The sequence below is a fragment of the Phymastichus coffea genome, unplaced genomic scaffold (genome assembly GCF_024137745.1).
Source record: "Phymastichus coffea isolate CEN01 unplaced genomic scaffold, Cenicafe_Pcof_1.1 PCOF00203, whole genome shotgun sequence".
In the NCBI taxonomy this organism is placed as follows: Eukaryota; Metazoa; Arthropoda; class Insecta; order Hymenoptera; family Eulophidae; genus Phymastichus; species Phymastichus coffea.
Genome location: NW_026707014.1, coordinates 39,419 through 56,197, shown reverse-complemented (window position 1 = coordinate 56,197; position 16,779 = coordinate 39,419). Strand labels below are relative to the sequence as shown.

Below are 16,779 nucleotides of genomic sequence, written 5' to 3'. Positions count from 1 at the left end.
CAAAGGAATTCTCATTCATATTTTAAATCACTTTGTTCGCTCATCCACTCGCATGTTTTTTGCGACAGTTCTGCAAAAATATAAACATGAAAATTAAATTTTCGCGCTACATCGACAATTATAAATCATACATATCGCGCTGCGTAATGAATCGAATAGGTATGTTTCATTTTTCGCTGTCGAATCATTCGTTTCGCGATGCATTTACAAAGAAGCGGAGTTTCCGTTGAATAAGACTGAGCAACTGTTTGATAAGTGAAATTTGAGTTTTTACCTATTCGTTCCATCCGTCGAAACATCATGAAGTTCTTATTTACAATTGTCGTATACTTCAACGTTTATGTACAATCATTTATATACATCGAGCACATTATTCATCATTGCTCAAGGATTCCCATTTGGGCTCCAATCAATGAGTCGCAATGAATCTGAGTCGAAGCCCGATTTGGTTAGATAATGCGATGATAGTCGTTGGCCGTTCAACTGTTTTAAAATAACGTTGACGTAAATCATCTTTTGTTCAATAATAATTCTAGATATCACCTTTTTAAAAGATTTTTCTGTCAATTTATCAACGATTTTATCACATTTCCGTATGATGATAATCATATTTATTTACATCTACTTCATATCAACGAACAACGACTAGCCCAACTTTCTATTTCCGTTTGTGAATACGTGATTCAAGTTTTTCTTTGCGGCTTCAAAATGACGATTTTGATTATGAAACTATGCAGCAGCGCTTATCTATTTTAATGAACTTGACTCTTTACGATACTCATCTCTATTCAGTGAAACTCTGAGTTTACAACAGTTACTTCATTTTTCACTTTTATTATTCATGAATACTATGACTCTTCCATTACTGAAAGGATATTTGTAAATCGGTTGTATATCAAAATAAAAATAAGATAAAGTAAAAGAAATTTCAAAAATAAAAAAAAAATAAATAAAGGTTTCAAAACAATGCTAAATAAACATACAAGTGATGCTACCGAGTAGAAAACTTTTGATATACTGTGGTAAGATGACGATGATGTTTAAGAAAATTAACCAGTCAAGATAAATATACATCGGTGTTATCACGTTGCTCCGCAAAATATTTCAAATTATAATATGTTTATTTACACTTTTCACAATAAACTACATTACTGTTTGTGTGATTTCATTACAAAACATTACAGTATCTTACAATAGTTTATCATACAATGTCCAAAAAATGTCTAACTCGTTATTTATTTTTCATAAATGTACAAGTATATATTTTTTCAGCAATTGGGCACTTGCATAAATTCATCGTAAAAGTTAATACCTAATTTATTCGAGTTATTCTGATAACTCGTTCATCTCGATAAAAAATATCTAAACTTTGATTCGTCGACAAATGCTTTAGTAGTGATGAATCTTAAATGCAAATTCCCAAGTATTTGCCTTACTTATACCTAATAGTACTGTGCAACGATCATTAATCAATTAACTTTCAAATACGATTCATCTATCGCGAATAATGCCTTACTTTTAACATCATTCTCATTACGTGCCCTAGGCTGACGAAATTTTCGTTATTACACGAAATCGCACTTAGTGTAAAAAAATACTCGGCTGAATATTTTCTAGCCGATAAGCGTATTTAGCTTGTCATTGTCCATATTTGGTTAACGTTCTCTCCTGTATTTTGAATACCAATATTCTCTTACAAGGTCATTATTTTTGAGAAAACATTTTTTAACGCTCAGAGCCATGTATTTTTCCTTATACTTTGACGACGTAACGCCTGCAAAACATTGTAAAGCATGAAAGAAGTTATAGCTTTGCTTTCGACAATCAATAGCAAAATAGTTTTTCGGCAATGACAGTTAAAATTTTTATCAATGAGTTTAGTTGTTCATCGTATGCAATTGGAATGAAAAATAATTTTTCTGACGAGTTTAGAAAATTAACAGCCGTTTTCATCATGATCAAGATAACGACTACTTCACTCAGAATTAACTAACACAAAAATTTATAAAACTTTGATAAGAATAGTATAAATTTAGATAAGATAATTTTCGAGGCAATATTTTCACAAAATGTAATCAGATATACCATTATTAACTCATATGTGTGAAGCAAAAACAAACTAAATACCAAGAATACCCGCTTTTTAAGACGAAAAATGTAAACCATTTGTTCACAAGAATATACCATTTACGATTGAGCAATAGTAACTGATAAATTTAATCAAATACTGCGTACAAACAAAATATAAAACTACGTATTTTTATAGATCAAAATTGAGTTTGATATGTAACTTTCGAAAGTTCTTTGATTGGTACAAAATTAACGAATTATGAAAATTAATTTGAGAATATTACAATGAATAACTTTTTTCATGTTACTATTAACTTATAACTAAAACTTTTGCGTAAACAAAAAAAATTAAAAAAAATGCGATAAATACTTCCTCAAAACGTACGTAAAATCCATAACTATACGTGACAACTTAAATTTTTTCGTGTTTATAGACATTCTTCGGTAAAAAAAAAATGATTTTTATATACACAAGTATATCATAAAAAATAATGACACTTTTAATCTCGATTAAAAGTAAAATAATTTAGTATAAATAGATAAACATTGCACATTCTAAAAATACAAAAATGTTGAATAAAAATGTCATAATCGTCAAACGTTCATAAACACGAATAAATTAGGAGCATGATGAAAAGAAGTTCATCGTTGATAAATCAAGTTGTCAAGATTTTCATTTCGGTTATAATTCGCTGTGCATTATAAACCAACCTCCAGTCGAATCTCAGCTCTTGTCTAATACTTACAAAAAAATAACATCAACACTTGCAAGTGGGTAATCGATCGATAGCTCTCGCGAGAGAGGCCTCGTGTTCTTTTTAAAAGAGTAATCAAAGTATGCAACGTTGTATTATTTTTCCCAAATATTTTAATTTAATAAAATACATTGTAAAATACGTAATAGTTATTGTTTCCTTATTTCATTTACAAATACACGGCTCTTGAATCATTGCCTTGCATATTCGAATCTACATATCTTTTTTTTATAAACAATAGACGCGTAATGTCGTGTCATGTAGCTAATAATGTCCTGGTCAAATGAAAAAAATAATAATCCTCTCTTTCTCTCACTCTCTTAACAAACTCGTATATATAATAATCTAGGCGTGTGTATCGTAACAAAATTTACACAGAGATTAACGATCCGTTGACACAATGATAAAAATTTGCCGCGTGGATACTACTACTAGACTATACGGGGCGCGAACTTTGCAAAAACGTCCTCGTTTTCTTTTTTTAAAAACATATCTTCGTCTTAGTGATACAAAAAAAAGAAGAAGAGTAAGAACAAAATGTGTAAAAAAAAAGAAAAAAAATTAGAGAAACGACCGCGTCTATATATCTACATATATATCATCTGTACACCGCTGACGTCAATTACGCGATTCTGTTGGCGCCATTCGGCAGCATTTTGTGATTTAACAGAAGGCCCTTGTTGCCCTCCTTTTGCAGCTTCTTCAAATACTCCTCGAGCTGGTCGGCGAGCTTGCGACGCTTGAAGCGCAATGTCTCGCGAATAACGTCGCGTACGAAGCTCAGCCGGATGTCTAGCGGGCCTTGAATCATCTCCAGGTGCGTCAGAAAGATGCCGAAACCTAGAAAGAAGGCCAAATCAATGGTTTCTCGTGATGATTCGATTCGAGATTAAAGTGTCAATTATTAGCCCAAGCTCAACAAGCGTTAATGACGACTTGCGTCGATCGAACGTTAAACGGAGCAAATTATTTTTCTTTTCAAGTAACGCGACTGAAAAAAAATGCAAAATCACATTCCAAGAAACTTTCGCCATGCGCTAGTGATCGCGTAAGTTCAAACCTTCCAGTCGCTCGAAACTTTTAACTCGAAGAAAAATTATCGCGCCAGAGAATTTTTATCACGACTCATTGCTGAGTGAACAGCGTGACGGCGTGTTTGAAATAGAGTAACACGCGCGAAATTTCACGCGTAAACGCGTCTGCTGTGCGCACGGCGCGTTGCGTCGACAGCGATCAGTCAATAGCTACAAATGCCGAGCGAGTATAAAGCTCTCCCTTATTTCGATACTATCGGCTATAATTTCTGCGCTTTTTGCGCTTGTTTCGCTTGCTAGTCGCATGGATGTGACGAGTGCGCGTGCTTGCGTGCGTGTGTGCTCGTTTGTTTTCCGTCGAGCTCATAAATACGTAACAATACCGGGTGAGAAGTTTAATAAAGCTCTTGGAATGGCAAACATCCGCATTAATAATTGATGAGCATTCGTGGACCTATCGTGTCCCGGACGAATTGGCTGGAGCGTTTTAAATTAGCCACGACGCAAGGTCGAATGAATAATTGCGCCTCGCTCGGCTGGTTTCGAAACTCACTTGTGTTTTTCCTTCTGATCTCCTTGTAGAGCTCGTTCCTGATAGGCAGATTGTGTCTCTTGACGTCCTCGAGCTCCTTATGCGTGAGCGGCTTGTCTGGCAGCGCCAGATCCGTCTTCGCCTCGAGCTTTTCCTTCTCGGCCGCGTGATTTCCGATCGGCTGTTGCGCCTGTGGCTGTGGTGTGGCGCACCTGCTGCTACCGGGACTGACGCAGGCCGAGCTCTCGGGCAGTTGTTGCAGTTCGCTACACTTAAGCTTAACCGCACTATTGTTCGACGCGAGCGTCGTCGTCGACGGCTGCTGCGCCGGTAGCGGCAACGGCTCAGCCGGCGCTTTTGTCGGTTGATTGCTTTTCGCCGTCTGTTCGGTCCTCGCGATTGCACTCGCACTTATAGCACTACTGGAGTTCGTCGTCGCCTTTGCTGTCGTCATCTCACTAACACCGTTACTCGCGTGCTGCTGATGGTGTTGCTGCTTCTGTTGTTTTTGCTCCTCCTCCATCATCGTCACGTCACCGTTGACGAGTTTTGCTTGCACGGGCGTTGCTGACTCGGCTTTCAGCTCGCTCTTAAACACTGTCATCGACGGTGACAATGGCGACTTCACGTCCTCTGACCATGGTATTGGCGAGGCTGGCGGTGTGTTTGGCGGTGTGTTTGGCGGTGAGTAGGTTGGCCGTCGTATTATCACATCCTTCGGAATCGGGCCAGGTTTCCGTTTGCTTGGCGGCCGAGAAGAATTCAGGTTACCCACCCCCGAGTCCACCACGGCGATAGAACGTTTCAAACCCTTGGAAGCCGACGATGTCGCACCCACCATGTCGATATCAGCCTCATCGACCATCATTCGCTTGTCGATTTTAAATGGGTTACCTAGAAAAGAGTACGTATAATTAGCATCTTGATTTTGATTCAACAACATTGCTTCACATTGTGTCTTTCTGAAAGAACTTACCAAACATATGCTGTCGTACTGGTGTACTCTCGATCTCCCTAAGTGGTGGCGTCATGCGTTTGAGGTACTCTTGGTAATTGCCCATTTGCGAAACCGGCATCGAGTGTACGAAATCATCGTCCAGTAGTTTCGTATGCAGCAAGCCAGGTTGCAAGAAGTTCGCTCGCATTCTTACAACCTGGTCCAACAAAGACTTGCGCGGTATATCGAAAGCATTACGATAACTCTGCGCCCCTCGCTGTGGAGAGTGATTTTTTACAAGACCAACCATAAAACCTTGGAACTTATTAAACTCATCCCTCATATCGTTCAGCGAATTTGATAACTGAAAATACGACAAATCAAGTTATTTGAAATGACCTTTGCAATTGCGCATGGAATGATATGAAAAAAATGAATAAATAAAATCATTACATCTTTTTTCAGATTCGTCCGCGAAGTAACTCGCAATCCTTCGACGAGGGTATTGCTATTGTTTGCAAGGCTCTTGTTTGCCTGTTGCTTGGATATAACCTCATTACAAAGCCGATCGAACTCCATCTTGGCTGTGTTTTTCAAGCGTTTGAGATAATTTAGTACGCTGTACGATAACGTATTGTCCATATTGTCGGGTATAAGGGTCTGGGCTAACGCCGCCGGAGCGCCCATCCGCGTCAGTGCTCGTCTTAACGACTGGAAGGAAAAAATGTTTTTTTATTAAAATTACATTTGCACTTTATTAAAAACACTCATCTCAAAAGTACTTACAGCAGCGTAATAAGCAGGCATAGTCCTCATATAATTCTGAAACTGTGTTCTCCACTCGTTGCTAGGTTTCAATCTGTGATTCTTAAATAGATCGTCTAAAAGTGGCAGTAGTACAGGATAATTATACGGCATAACGAACAGATTAACACAGGTGAGATTTGTACTAGCTTTCAAGTAACCAAATGGATGCCCAACTTCGGTGCTCTTGTATGAATTAGCGATGAAAACCTGCCAGCAAATAGTCGGCTGTTTTCTCGCGAGAATATACTGCGTAAGAGGACTAGGTTCAAGCTCGTATTTATCGAACGGCAAATTCTCGATCACTAATGGCTCCTGACTCATGCACGTGAACTTGACGTTTGGATGCGCGGAACGTGGTGGTAGAGATGAAGCTGCAATATCGGGCCAGAAGCTTTCGGGAATCGGCCAAAATCCTACTGCAAAACCTTTCTGAGCGGAGCGCGGCACATAGATCAGTCGGCGACACGAGTGCCAAGCTGTGCTGTTATTTAAATTGCTCGGGATCGAGGTAGAGTTCGGATGTCCTCGGCCCTGCGGATGGGAAACCAATGACTATGTAAAAGAGATGATAACAAAGTATGGTAGACAATGGAGCGTGAAAAACAGAGCGCGACCTCAAAACTATAAGTCAATACTTTTACTCGACAAATTGGTTTCCTCTAAAAATATTTAACTAATACTGTTATGAGAAAGAATTGACATCGTTTCATAATGATAATATTAGTAGCTAAAACTCATTAATTCGAATTTTAAAGATAAAATTACTAATTACTCACTTATGTAACAATATATTCTATAATGTATCGAACCTAGACGTACAATATTGTTCACAATGTATCGTGGCGTTTGACCTTATCAACAAATAATTGAACTTGCAAAATTATGACATATTAGTTGAAATAATGTACAAGTATAAACAAAGAATATCAGAAAGATCCGCGACAAGTTTGCAAGATGCCACACGATTAAATTCTATCTCTACGTGTTACTCAACTCGCCATGTCATAACAATTGGAATAGAAAAGAATAAACTCACGTTGCTTTGAAAGCCATTCTCCTCCTCGTGATGCTCCTCTCCGTTCTCCAAGTTGATGATAGTAGTAGGCTCGTTGGGTAGCGGTGTAGGATCTGGGCCGATCTTCTCGAAATTAATAACGACGCCAGACTGGACTTTCTGCACTAGCGAGTCGATGCACTGCATCATCATGCGATGAGAGGTAATACAATAAGATCGTCCACCGGTAACTTCGCACATGGCGTCGATCGGCGAGGCATCGCTCGGTACCAAACCTGTGTCACGTTCGACTGCCGGTGTACCGGATAAACGAAGGACGAGGGAGAATAATCGCTGATCCCACCTGAACGGCTCCTTCGTCAGTTCGGAACCGGGAATGGGCGAGTGCATCGGCAATGTGAACTGCAAATAAGAAATCATCGATGAGTCAAAACCTTCCTGATGCGATGCGCATATTGATTGAATAACCGTCGTCGATTTCAGCGACAATCTACACATTACACCGACTCATTTGCAGCTTATTTTAATAACTATTACGAAGTGCTGGAAATGAATAGCAAGTATCAAGTCGACTAAAAATACTATTCTCATAGATTTCACAGTTAGATTATAATAACCACATTTTTAGCCTGAACACTAACTACATCGTGATGAATCAATACACATTCACACGTCATGAAATGTTGATCGACGGTACGCTGGAGAAGCTATAGCCTTGTAGTCAATGGTATTGTGCAATTAGAAGTAGTCACGGGTACTTTCTTGCGATAGAAAACTACTCACATCCGGGTGGACGCCGTTAGCAGTGGTGTACTTGCCACCGTCGGTGATGACAACGATGACCGACGGCTCGAGATAGAACGGACATCTGCCCTGGCCATAGGTATCGATACCCGTCTGCATGCGATTCAGGTTGAGGACGTCGAATGCATTTTTCAAGGCCGCGCCCAGGGTCGTCAGACCCACGCACTGTAGGTTCTTCAGCTCGTTCATAAACGTCGCCAGGTTCTCTTTCCAGCCAGCCTGTTTTAAAGCACAAGACGATCGTCATTCTCTTTCTCTTGTTTCGCGCTTTCGCCGAACAACACGGGACCCGTTTAACGAGGAATGGGCTCGAACGCGCGATTCGTAAATCAGATTTAACGTGGAGACAGTCCACAGATACGACATTGTTTTGCTTTCACTTTTTACTTTTCGCGAATCGCGCGCTCGTTGCCATATCGTTCTTTTTTTTTCTTTTAATTGTCCATGAATGGTTTGGCTTTTTAAGTAACGTTCAATAACTAATCGTTGCTAAGTTTCATAAACGAGTTTCACTTTCGTTGTGACATCATTGAGGTATCAGCTTTACAGCGACGCCGTAGCAGGCTCGTAAAAATCGCAAAAAAAGTCCGACAGCTGTCGCTAACTTGTTTGTTTTTTTCCTCTTTCCGAAACCGTACGAGTGGCCTCTCTCGAAAGATTATCATCATGCCGCGACGCTTGACGAATATTTCGATAAATTTATTAGCTATTTTTATTCGCGAAAAATCTTTAGAGAGAAGCGAGATTAAACCGATTGTTCACGGTTTCAATGGAATTATCTGTAGAAAGAGTTGGTGTAGAAAATTACTGATAAAATTTATTATTCAGCAACATACCGTTAAAAGACAAGCATATATTTTGGTTCAGCATTGTCTAAAAAGTTATGTACTTTGCTATCTAATTTCATGCTACTGTTGTATATGTCTTTTTTTTTGTTTTTTTATAATACTTTATGAAATTCGATAGTAATAAACTTTTCAATAACTAATCCCCTCCATTAAAAAATGCCATTTGCTCAAGTCCCTCTATTTAATTTTTAATCAATTTTAAGGCTCATTTGTATGAACAACCTAATTAACTGTAGAATGACTGACATTCTGTTTTCCACAATGGAGGACAAGAAATGTACAAACTACAACTATCAAGTTTCAAGTTAAATTGATTTGAGTATTTTTTTTCATGAAAAGGAACAAATTCTAAACTAATGTATCCAAAATTGTATCAATAATCTAAAATCAATGGAAGTAAACTATCAGTAAATTGTTTCAGATCAGTGTGCTCATAACAATAAAAGTCAAATAAAATTTATTTAACTAACAAATACAAATACAAATATGTATTTGTTAGTTAGGAGTAGCAAGATAATCCCCATACTTTCTGTACGTCCCTCTATGGATAAAAGGAAGGATTAAAATGAATATCATTTGTTGAAGAATGAATTATCATAAGTTCAGACACGCATATTTTTTAAGCTTCTAAAAATAAATTGTTTTGATCTAAAAACTACAAATTTTTTTGATATTGACATCAAAATATGTGGGTTGATGAGTCAGAGATTTTTTAGTGCAATAGCATTAAAATAGTACAAGATCATCTGACTGAGAGGGAGAAGAAAGTGTATATGTTTATTCAGGAATCTTGAGATCTTCCAATTTTCAGATCATCTCAAGCTCTGAAAACAAAAAGAGAATAGGTGAAAGAACTATGCTCAAACACTTGCATTACCTTTATATTGTGTGGTGTTTCCTCAAAAGTTAATAACATGTATCTGTCTCCTCTACTTTCTGGTGACCTTTGCCGGACCTAAAAGAAAACACAGATTAGAGCATGTTTTTTTCTATCAACCAATGCAAATGTAGGTGGTTTTTTTTATTAAAATATGTTTTTGCTGACTAAACCGGTGATTCTTTACTTCAATATCTGAGCAACTTGATGAAACATTGTTCCATTCAAGGTCACATTTATGCTCCCAGATAAGAAATTCTCTCTGAGATCCTCATACTATGCTTCTGCTGTAAAGATCTAAAAAAATCATACACATGACAAACAAGGTACATTGAATTGAACAAAATATTACAATATTCATAGAACAGTGCTTGGCTGTGCGAGAAATTTATGGACACCACTCCAAAAGTATTTCAGCTTCAAAGCTTGCAAGTGGCAAAAAAAATTGAATAATGCACAATTAGAGGCATTGATTCAATCTAAATGAAGCCAATTGTTTACTCAAATGTCAATATTATCAGCAGTACTTTGAGTAGTGCATCTCTGGCTGTGGTGGCAGCCAGCAAAGCACAATAGATTTCTCTCAACAACCGTACAACCATCATATTACATTGTAGACTAATCTTAACAACAATTGATATAGATAGAATATATAAATGTGTAATGTCTTGTTATCATAATGCAGATTTGGAGTGAATAAGGATGATGGGATCCGAAGAACAGCAGAAGCACAGAGAGCAGCAGCGGTTCCAGGGGTGATTGTTGGCTCACCTTGACAAAGGTCTCGACAGCACTTTTGGCCACATCGAGCAGGGTGGGCCTGCCTCCTAGGTAGGCCCTCTGGTTCATGGAGGCGGAGGTGTCGATGAGAAAGACTATGATGGTCATGGCTGCTAACTTGTGCCACGGTCAGTCGGACTCCAAATAGTAAACGAGCGCTCCAGGAGTCGGTGTCAGCCGGCGTGGCTCATGATCATCATCATCGTTCGCAACGCCTCCTAGTGCGAAGCAGCAGCGCGTCCACGTTTATCGTACACTTACACAGTCTCACGCGCGATAGTCGTATATACAGTACACACGCTCGGTGGAGAGCAGCGCAGGAGGTGGGGGGAGACGACGGCCAGGATGGTTCCGTCTCTATCTCTCTCTTTTTCCGTCGCTCTCGCTCCCTCTGCTGTACGAGTCAGAGCGAGCGCGCGCGGCTATCTTAACCTCAACGTGCTCTCCGCGCCGAGTCTGCGGCTCAAATGCCGCCGCGACGGCCTCGCGGCGCTACTGCCGAGCAGCGGGCGCTCTGTCTTTTTCTCTCGCTATTTCCGTCTCTTTCTCTCTCCCTTGACCTAACCTAACTGATTTGATTTGGCACTCTATGCGAGCGAACGTATTTCTGCGTTAAGCCGCTCGTCCACTACTGCTTGCCGTTGGCGTACCACCGCACGACTACCACTATTCCACCGCGAAACTACCGAACTTCTGACACACTGGTAAGTCGGCGACCCACGAATTAGACGACCCCACGAGTCTAGGAGTCGATACCTTCTCAATGAACCTCATGATCGTCGGCTCACGACTGTGAAACAGCTCGCGGACGGACACACCTACGACGCAGTTGTTAACGCGGCTTTGCCACCGAATTGCAGCCTACGATTCATATGTGTGTGTGTGTGTGTGTGTGTGCGCGCGCGCGTGTGGTATACAGTTACGCTCTTGCTCGTCCGCGCGCACACCACGCCGCAAGTTCTTGTGCTGCTCCGACTGCCTCCCCGCCGCGCGTTCGAAAGCGCGCCGAGCGGGAGAAAGGTGTATAAATGCACTGGGCCCGCGCTTAGTCGCTCCTCTTTCGCCCGAGAGCAGTAGCAGCAGCATCAGTAGTAGCTCAACGGTCGTGGGCTAAATTTACGCGTTCTTTACGTAATTACCGTACAGCAACGTCTTTCAGAGAGCGAGACAATCGATCGAAGGCTTCATCGGATCAGATACGCGAATAACAAAGCGATTAAGTTCAACGTCGTGTGGATTTATTTACTTTTGTCGAAGTACGAGAGAGAGAGAAAAAAAGAGAGCGATCTAAAGTCGCCGTGAGCACACGAGGTCAATTAAACGCACAATGCTTTCACTTTGTACATCGTAACGCGTGGTGTGTACTTATTACGAGGAAAATGAGAGAGAGAGAGAGAGAGAGAGAGAGAGAGAGAGAGAGAGAGAGAGAGAGAGAGAGAGAGAGAGAGAGAGAGCTATTTCACTGCAGGTTGAACGTTCTTTGATTGGACATTATTTTTATCGTGTATATTCATGCAACTCGCGCGCGAGAGTGGCTTTCTTTTGATGTTTACCGGATAAAAGAAGAGAAGGGGGAAGCTTTATGCGGTTTTTCGTCGATTCTTATGAATTTATATACATACGTGCAGTGTATGAGCGTGTGTGTGTCTCCACAACGTTGCGTTGTAACCGTATGTGTACTTTTATGACCGTTGAGAACATTTTTTTCTTTTTATTATCGTTTACAGAGGAGTTGTTGCTGCATGACAGTATGAGGTGCAGTGCAGCAAAGAAAAAAAATTGTCGTGTAACTGTTTCCGCAAATTCTAATGTTGTAACCTTTCACTTCTAGCTTCCGAGTACGATGTAATTGACTTTTCTAAGTCATCGTAATGACATGATTTTCATCAGGTTCCATCTATGAATGTTCTTTCGTCTTGGTGCGGATGACGCAATTTAATAATCTGAAAGATATGAATAAGTTGTCCATTTTTTGTGCAGTACTTGAAAATAAGATACATCTGTCAGATTTGTCTCGACGGGGTAGCTTATAATGGCTTCGGTAATTAGGGACAAATATAAACGCATTATAGTTGTATACAGCAAATCCGGCTTCAATTAGAATAACCAGTCATTTAATCAGTTGTCCACGTATCGAGAACAGACACACGAGTAATTGGAATATTAACGGAGCATATTATTTTAATTAAAGTAATTAGACTGTCAATTAAGCTACTGAAAATTGAGTCAACCGGCAGACGTTAACACTTTTCCGGTGAAAACCTCATTGGGTACATTATTGATCGATAACTATGTCGGTAATTTAACCGCATATGATACGGAAGAAAGTGTTGTGCTTTTTCATCGCATGTTTACACTATTATGTAAGTATTTGATAAACGTTTTTTAAAAGCAATTAATATTCATCATTGTACTTTGGTCTAATAATAAAACACTTGTCGGCTAATTGAAAGCCCCGCGAAATTTGGCTTGGACTGCGTTTCTCGACTCCAAGCACTTAGCATGCCTATGGGTAAAACAAATATTAAGACACTTGAACTCTAGTTTACACTTATTATCGACAATTTATATGCGTGATAATTAACCTACACGCCGAATTCGCGCAGAGCGACAGACATAGCTGTTTGCAATTAGTCGTGGCAAATGTTTTATTATCGGGTGGAAGTTTAACACTGGCTCTAGATATGTTCGCGTGACACGTGTCTTTTTGTCTCTTTGAGAGAAAAAGACGCGTGGCTTATCGGTTAAGAAAACAAATTCTTTTTGCCAGAGATTTGCACTGCATTTATACGTAAAACATATCACTGTGCACGAACAATTAGTTCGAGCTTGAATGCAGTAAAAGCAATAATAAAGCAAGCAACGTATATATAATACAGCGTGTATATACATATAGTATAGAGATAAGTCCGTGTACGAGTGGAGGGTTGTATGACAATCGCCGTCTTGGAAGGCGGTGTATCCCCACTATATGCACGGATGCAGTTTTGAATGACAAAAAAGCAAGAGCTCGTCGCCTCGCTTCCTTATAAGAGCACACAGTTTTGATTCATGGTCCGGGTGGTGATCATTCGACGACGTAACGCAGGCTCGCTGATCTTCGCGACGAAATGACATTCTTCAGCTGTTTGCTTTTGACGGCGCTCTACTTTTCGCCGATCCTCGTGAGATGATTGTTTACGCTTGGCGACCGACAGCGAGAAAGCTCACGGTTTTCGTTGAATTTTTCAGAGTATAATAACGAGACAGGCCATGGACGACCTGAGACAGCAGCAGAGCCATTGCCTTCGACTGAGTGGCGTGACTAAGGGTGAGATTGAAGCAGCTTCTGAATGCGAAAGGACTCGGGTAATCGTAGTAATTTTCGCTTTTGCAGATCAATTGGAAATGGCTCGGATCGATCGTCGAATCCACGAGGAAGAGAACCTGGAAAAGTTTGCCGGCTGCTTGCTAAACAAATTTAGGATCGTAAGTTCTGTGTCGATCCACGCGTGATAACCTACAATAATGTCGAGTTATTGTAGGTTATCGCGCAACACGTGAGACAAGGGCGCATGACTGTTGTTTCAGATGAACGCGGACGGTACGATCAACCATGACAGTGGGTCTTACGTGTTGATCACCGATGACCCGGGATCTTTCCTAGCCGCTCGCAAATGCGCGACTCTCGGTAAGCAACTGTCTAAGCAAGATTATCTTTGACAGATCCAACTCACATCGATTTTTCTCGATAGTCGGCGCGAATGTTCGCGACACCGCGAGGCAGATCGTGAATTGCCTCTTGCGAACGGACATAATCGTCATGGATCCACAATAACAACTAGAAAAGTCGTCACTTTTGAACGAGATTGTATTTTTGTACTGAGTTAACACTAAGGATTAATAAATCGATTGTTTTTATTACAATTAACGTAGTTTTTATCGTGTCGACAATTTCCTCGTAGACTGCACAATGTATTTTTCTTGAGAGCTCGCGAGGAGATTCGAAGGATGCGACCACCTGAAATTGAGCATTGTTCCATCGAAATGTCATTTGCTTTTGAGAGTAATTGGAATTATTGGATTGATTTGTCGTTCAATCGTCGCCCTGTTACATTAAAATCAGCACTGATTTGAATATAATTCGGTTTTATTTTATCATCCGAATAACAGCATCGTGTTTCGCAATATTTCTTGTCTGCAGTAGTAAAATACATCGCATGCGTGAAAGTCACATTAAAATCAGTATTCGAAAACAAGAAAAAAAAAGTAGCAAGCGTCTGATCAATCTTATCAATTACAAAGTTTTCCTTATATTTCAAATTTTCTTCGTTGCGTAAAAGGCGACTGTTACAAAGGTTATCGATTAACCAAACAAACATTACCAGTCATTTTTCAATCCTGAAAGCTTCCAGTGTACGTGTCTACAATAGTTAATGCCTCGTTTCAAAAGTATAAAGGCGACCTGCTCGAGCGATCAATTACCAGTTTCCACTAAACATTGGTTCAGCGCATTCGCCCAAGTACTTTTCGAAGATGAGGACTGCTGTAGCTCTACTTCTGTGCGTGGCTCTGCCAGCTACTTTCGTGAGTATGTGCGTTGTGCGATGGAAGCGCGTATATTTATTGTTCATACTTTTAGGCGATGTTCGCGGCGAATATCAATGATGACCTGCTTAAAATGGAAGAAGATTGTGCTAATGAGAATGGAGTTAATTTCGGTAAGTGGTAAAAAGTCATTGCATTCAAATAAAAATGTTCCGAGATGAGATTTTAAGTGAAAGATTGAATGTTTGTAGCTGAGATTGAATTGGTCAGAAAACATAAATTTGTTCCTAAGAACGACAAAATGAGCAGCTGGGCTTTCTGTATGATGGTGAAACACAATGTCGTAAGTATCAATTGTTACGAGCTAAGCACTTCGTCATTCGTCTGTACATTAAATGGGTATTCTTCACAGATCAAGGAAGATGGTACGGTCAATATGGACAAAATGTCCATAAAAATTCCCACTGACACCGACTCAGTGCTAAAGGCATTCGAAGTATGCAAATCAAAGAGTAAGTATTCCATTCGCTTTTCAGGCACATCGTTCGTTCCGATATTCTAAAATGAAATTTCGTTATAGCTGGCAAAGATAAGAAAAAAGTTGCGAGAAGAATGATGAACTGCTACTTGAGAGAGTACCAAATAGTTCTGTCACTGATTCCACGAAAGTCTTATTAATAAAATTTTTATTTTAAATACAAATCTTCCCATACTTATTCTTAATTTGTAATTTTTGTACAAGACTAATGCTAAACAGTTTTCGCCTTGTTTTACTCGAAAGAATCTGCTTGTAAAATGAAAGATGAAATAAAAATTTCGATTTTTTACATGACCCATGCAATATTTATATAAAATCCCTCATTTTTGTTGACACGTAATGGAAACAAAAAGTATATTTTTGAGACGAACCTGTTGAATCGAATCAAAATAATGTGAAACTAGTTCACGATGGTTTGCCTTAATGGAAAAATATTATGAGAGGAGTCTGTCAGATAATCAAAGCAATTGACTATTTTTCTAATTAATTTTCAAATATTTCACGCGCTAGAATCCTGTAAATAGAATTAATGATCGTATAAATAATTAAATGATAGACATGAATCAATAGAAAAGCTTATGTATCTTAGAAAAATTGAAAAAACAAAAGAAACATCACTGCGTGATATCTATTATGAAAGGATTTGCGACACAGCCTTTTGACTATTATACACTTTAAAGATCGAATCAAATGTCAAGTTATTGGACTTTCCAATAAATGAATTTGACAGGTGACCTATCGATCAAAATGCTTTTTGAGAAAATGAATGAAATCTTCCGATTCTTCTTTCTTTCTCACGTACGTATTGAACATAGTAATCTAATGATTTTTTCAAGCGATTTTTTCAAGACGAGCGTACGAATATCGACGCGCAAGATAAGCTTAGTAAGGCGAAACGTATTGATTTGGCGTTGGCGATTTTTCGGCCGACACAGTTGCGAGAACGCGATTCGGATGTGAGCGGAACGCGAGGCTAGGTGTGGCCTTAATTCTGGTCTAGCGCTTGCAGTCCAACGCTGCAGTGGTCAGTGGATCCGAGGCGATATGGAGCAGGCTGCGAAATCGAAGACTGCGCGCGACACAGTGAGTGATGCGACAATGTAGACGGGGCTACGCGTATATATATACGAGTATAGGCGTCGCGCTGGCCGGAGATCAGGCCGCGCCCCTCCATCGTTAGGCGCGCTCCGCGGGGGTTTGTGCGCGTATATAAGTGGACCCTCGGCATACCTCGATAATCTCGACGTTAGAGCTG

The 16,779-nt window shown here is 39.8% G+C and overlaps 2 protein-coding genes across 8 annotated transcripts; one reads left to right on the top strand and one right to left on the bottom strand.

Annotated features, from left to right (window-relative positions):
- Positions 1 to 26: 26 nt before the first annotated feature.
- Positions 27 to 11,520, bottom strand: LOC131673884 (integrator complex subunit 6). The gene is made up of 9 exons (XM_058952240.1): positions 10,451 to 11,520; positions 9,680 to 9,757; positions 7,934 to 8,173; positions 7,172 to 7,552; positions 6,115 to 6,666; positions 5,782 to 6,039; positions 5,368 to 5,692; positions 4,413 to 5,285; positions 27 to 3,665 (listed from the first exon to the last, which is right to left on the bottom strand). The coding sequence occupies exons 1-9, from the start codon at positions 10,565 to 10,567 to the stop codon at positions 3,448 to 3,450; spliced, it is 3,042 nt and encodes a 1,013-aa protein (XP_058808223.1). The 5' UTR covers positions 10,568 to 11,520; the 3' UTR covers positions 27 to 3,447.
- Positions 11,521 to 11,544: 24 nt separating this feature from the next.
- Positions 11,545 to 15,812, top strand: LOC131673885 (uncharacterized). 7 transcript variants are annotated; one of them, XM_058952245.1, is made up of 6 exons: positions 11,547 to 11,770; positions 12,651 to 13,623; positions 13,691 to 13,769; positions 13,836 to 13,927; positions 14,030 to 14,129; positions 14,194 to 14,386. In XM_058952245.1, exons 2-6 carry the CDS (start codon positions 13,570 to 13,572, stop codon positions 14,274 to 14,276), a joined length of 408 nt encoding a protein of 135 aa, XP_058808228.1. In that variant the 5' UTR covers positions 11,547 to 11,770; positions 12,651 to 13,569; the 3' UTR covers positions 14,277 to 14,386. The 7 variants fall into 7 exon arrangements, with proteins under 7 accessions (XP_058808229.1, XP_058808230.1, XP_058808228.1 ...); XM_058952244.1 differs by having other exon boundaries at positions 12,542 to 13,623; XM_058952243.1 differs by having other exon boundaries at positions 12,291 to 13,623.
- Positions 15,813 to 16,779: the final 967 nt, after the last annotated feature.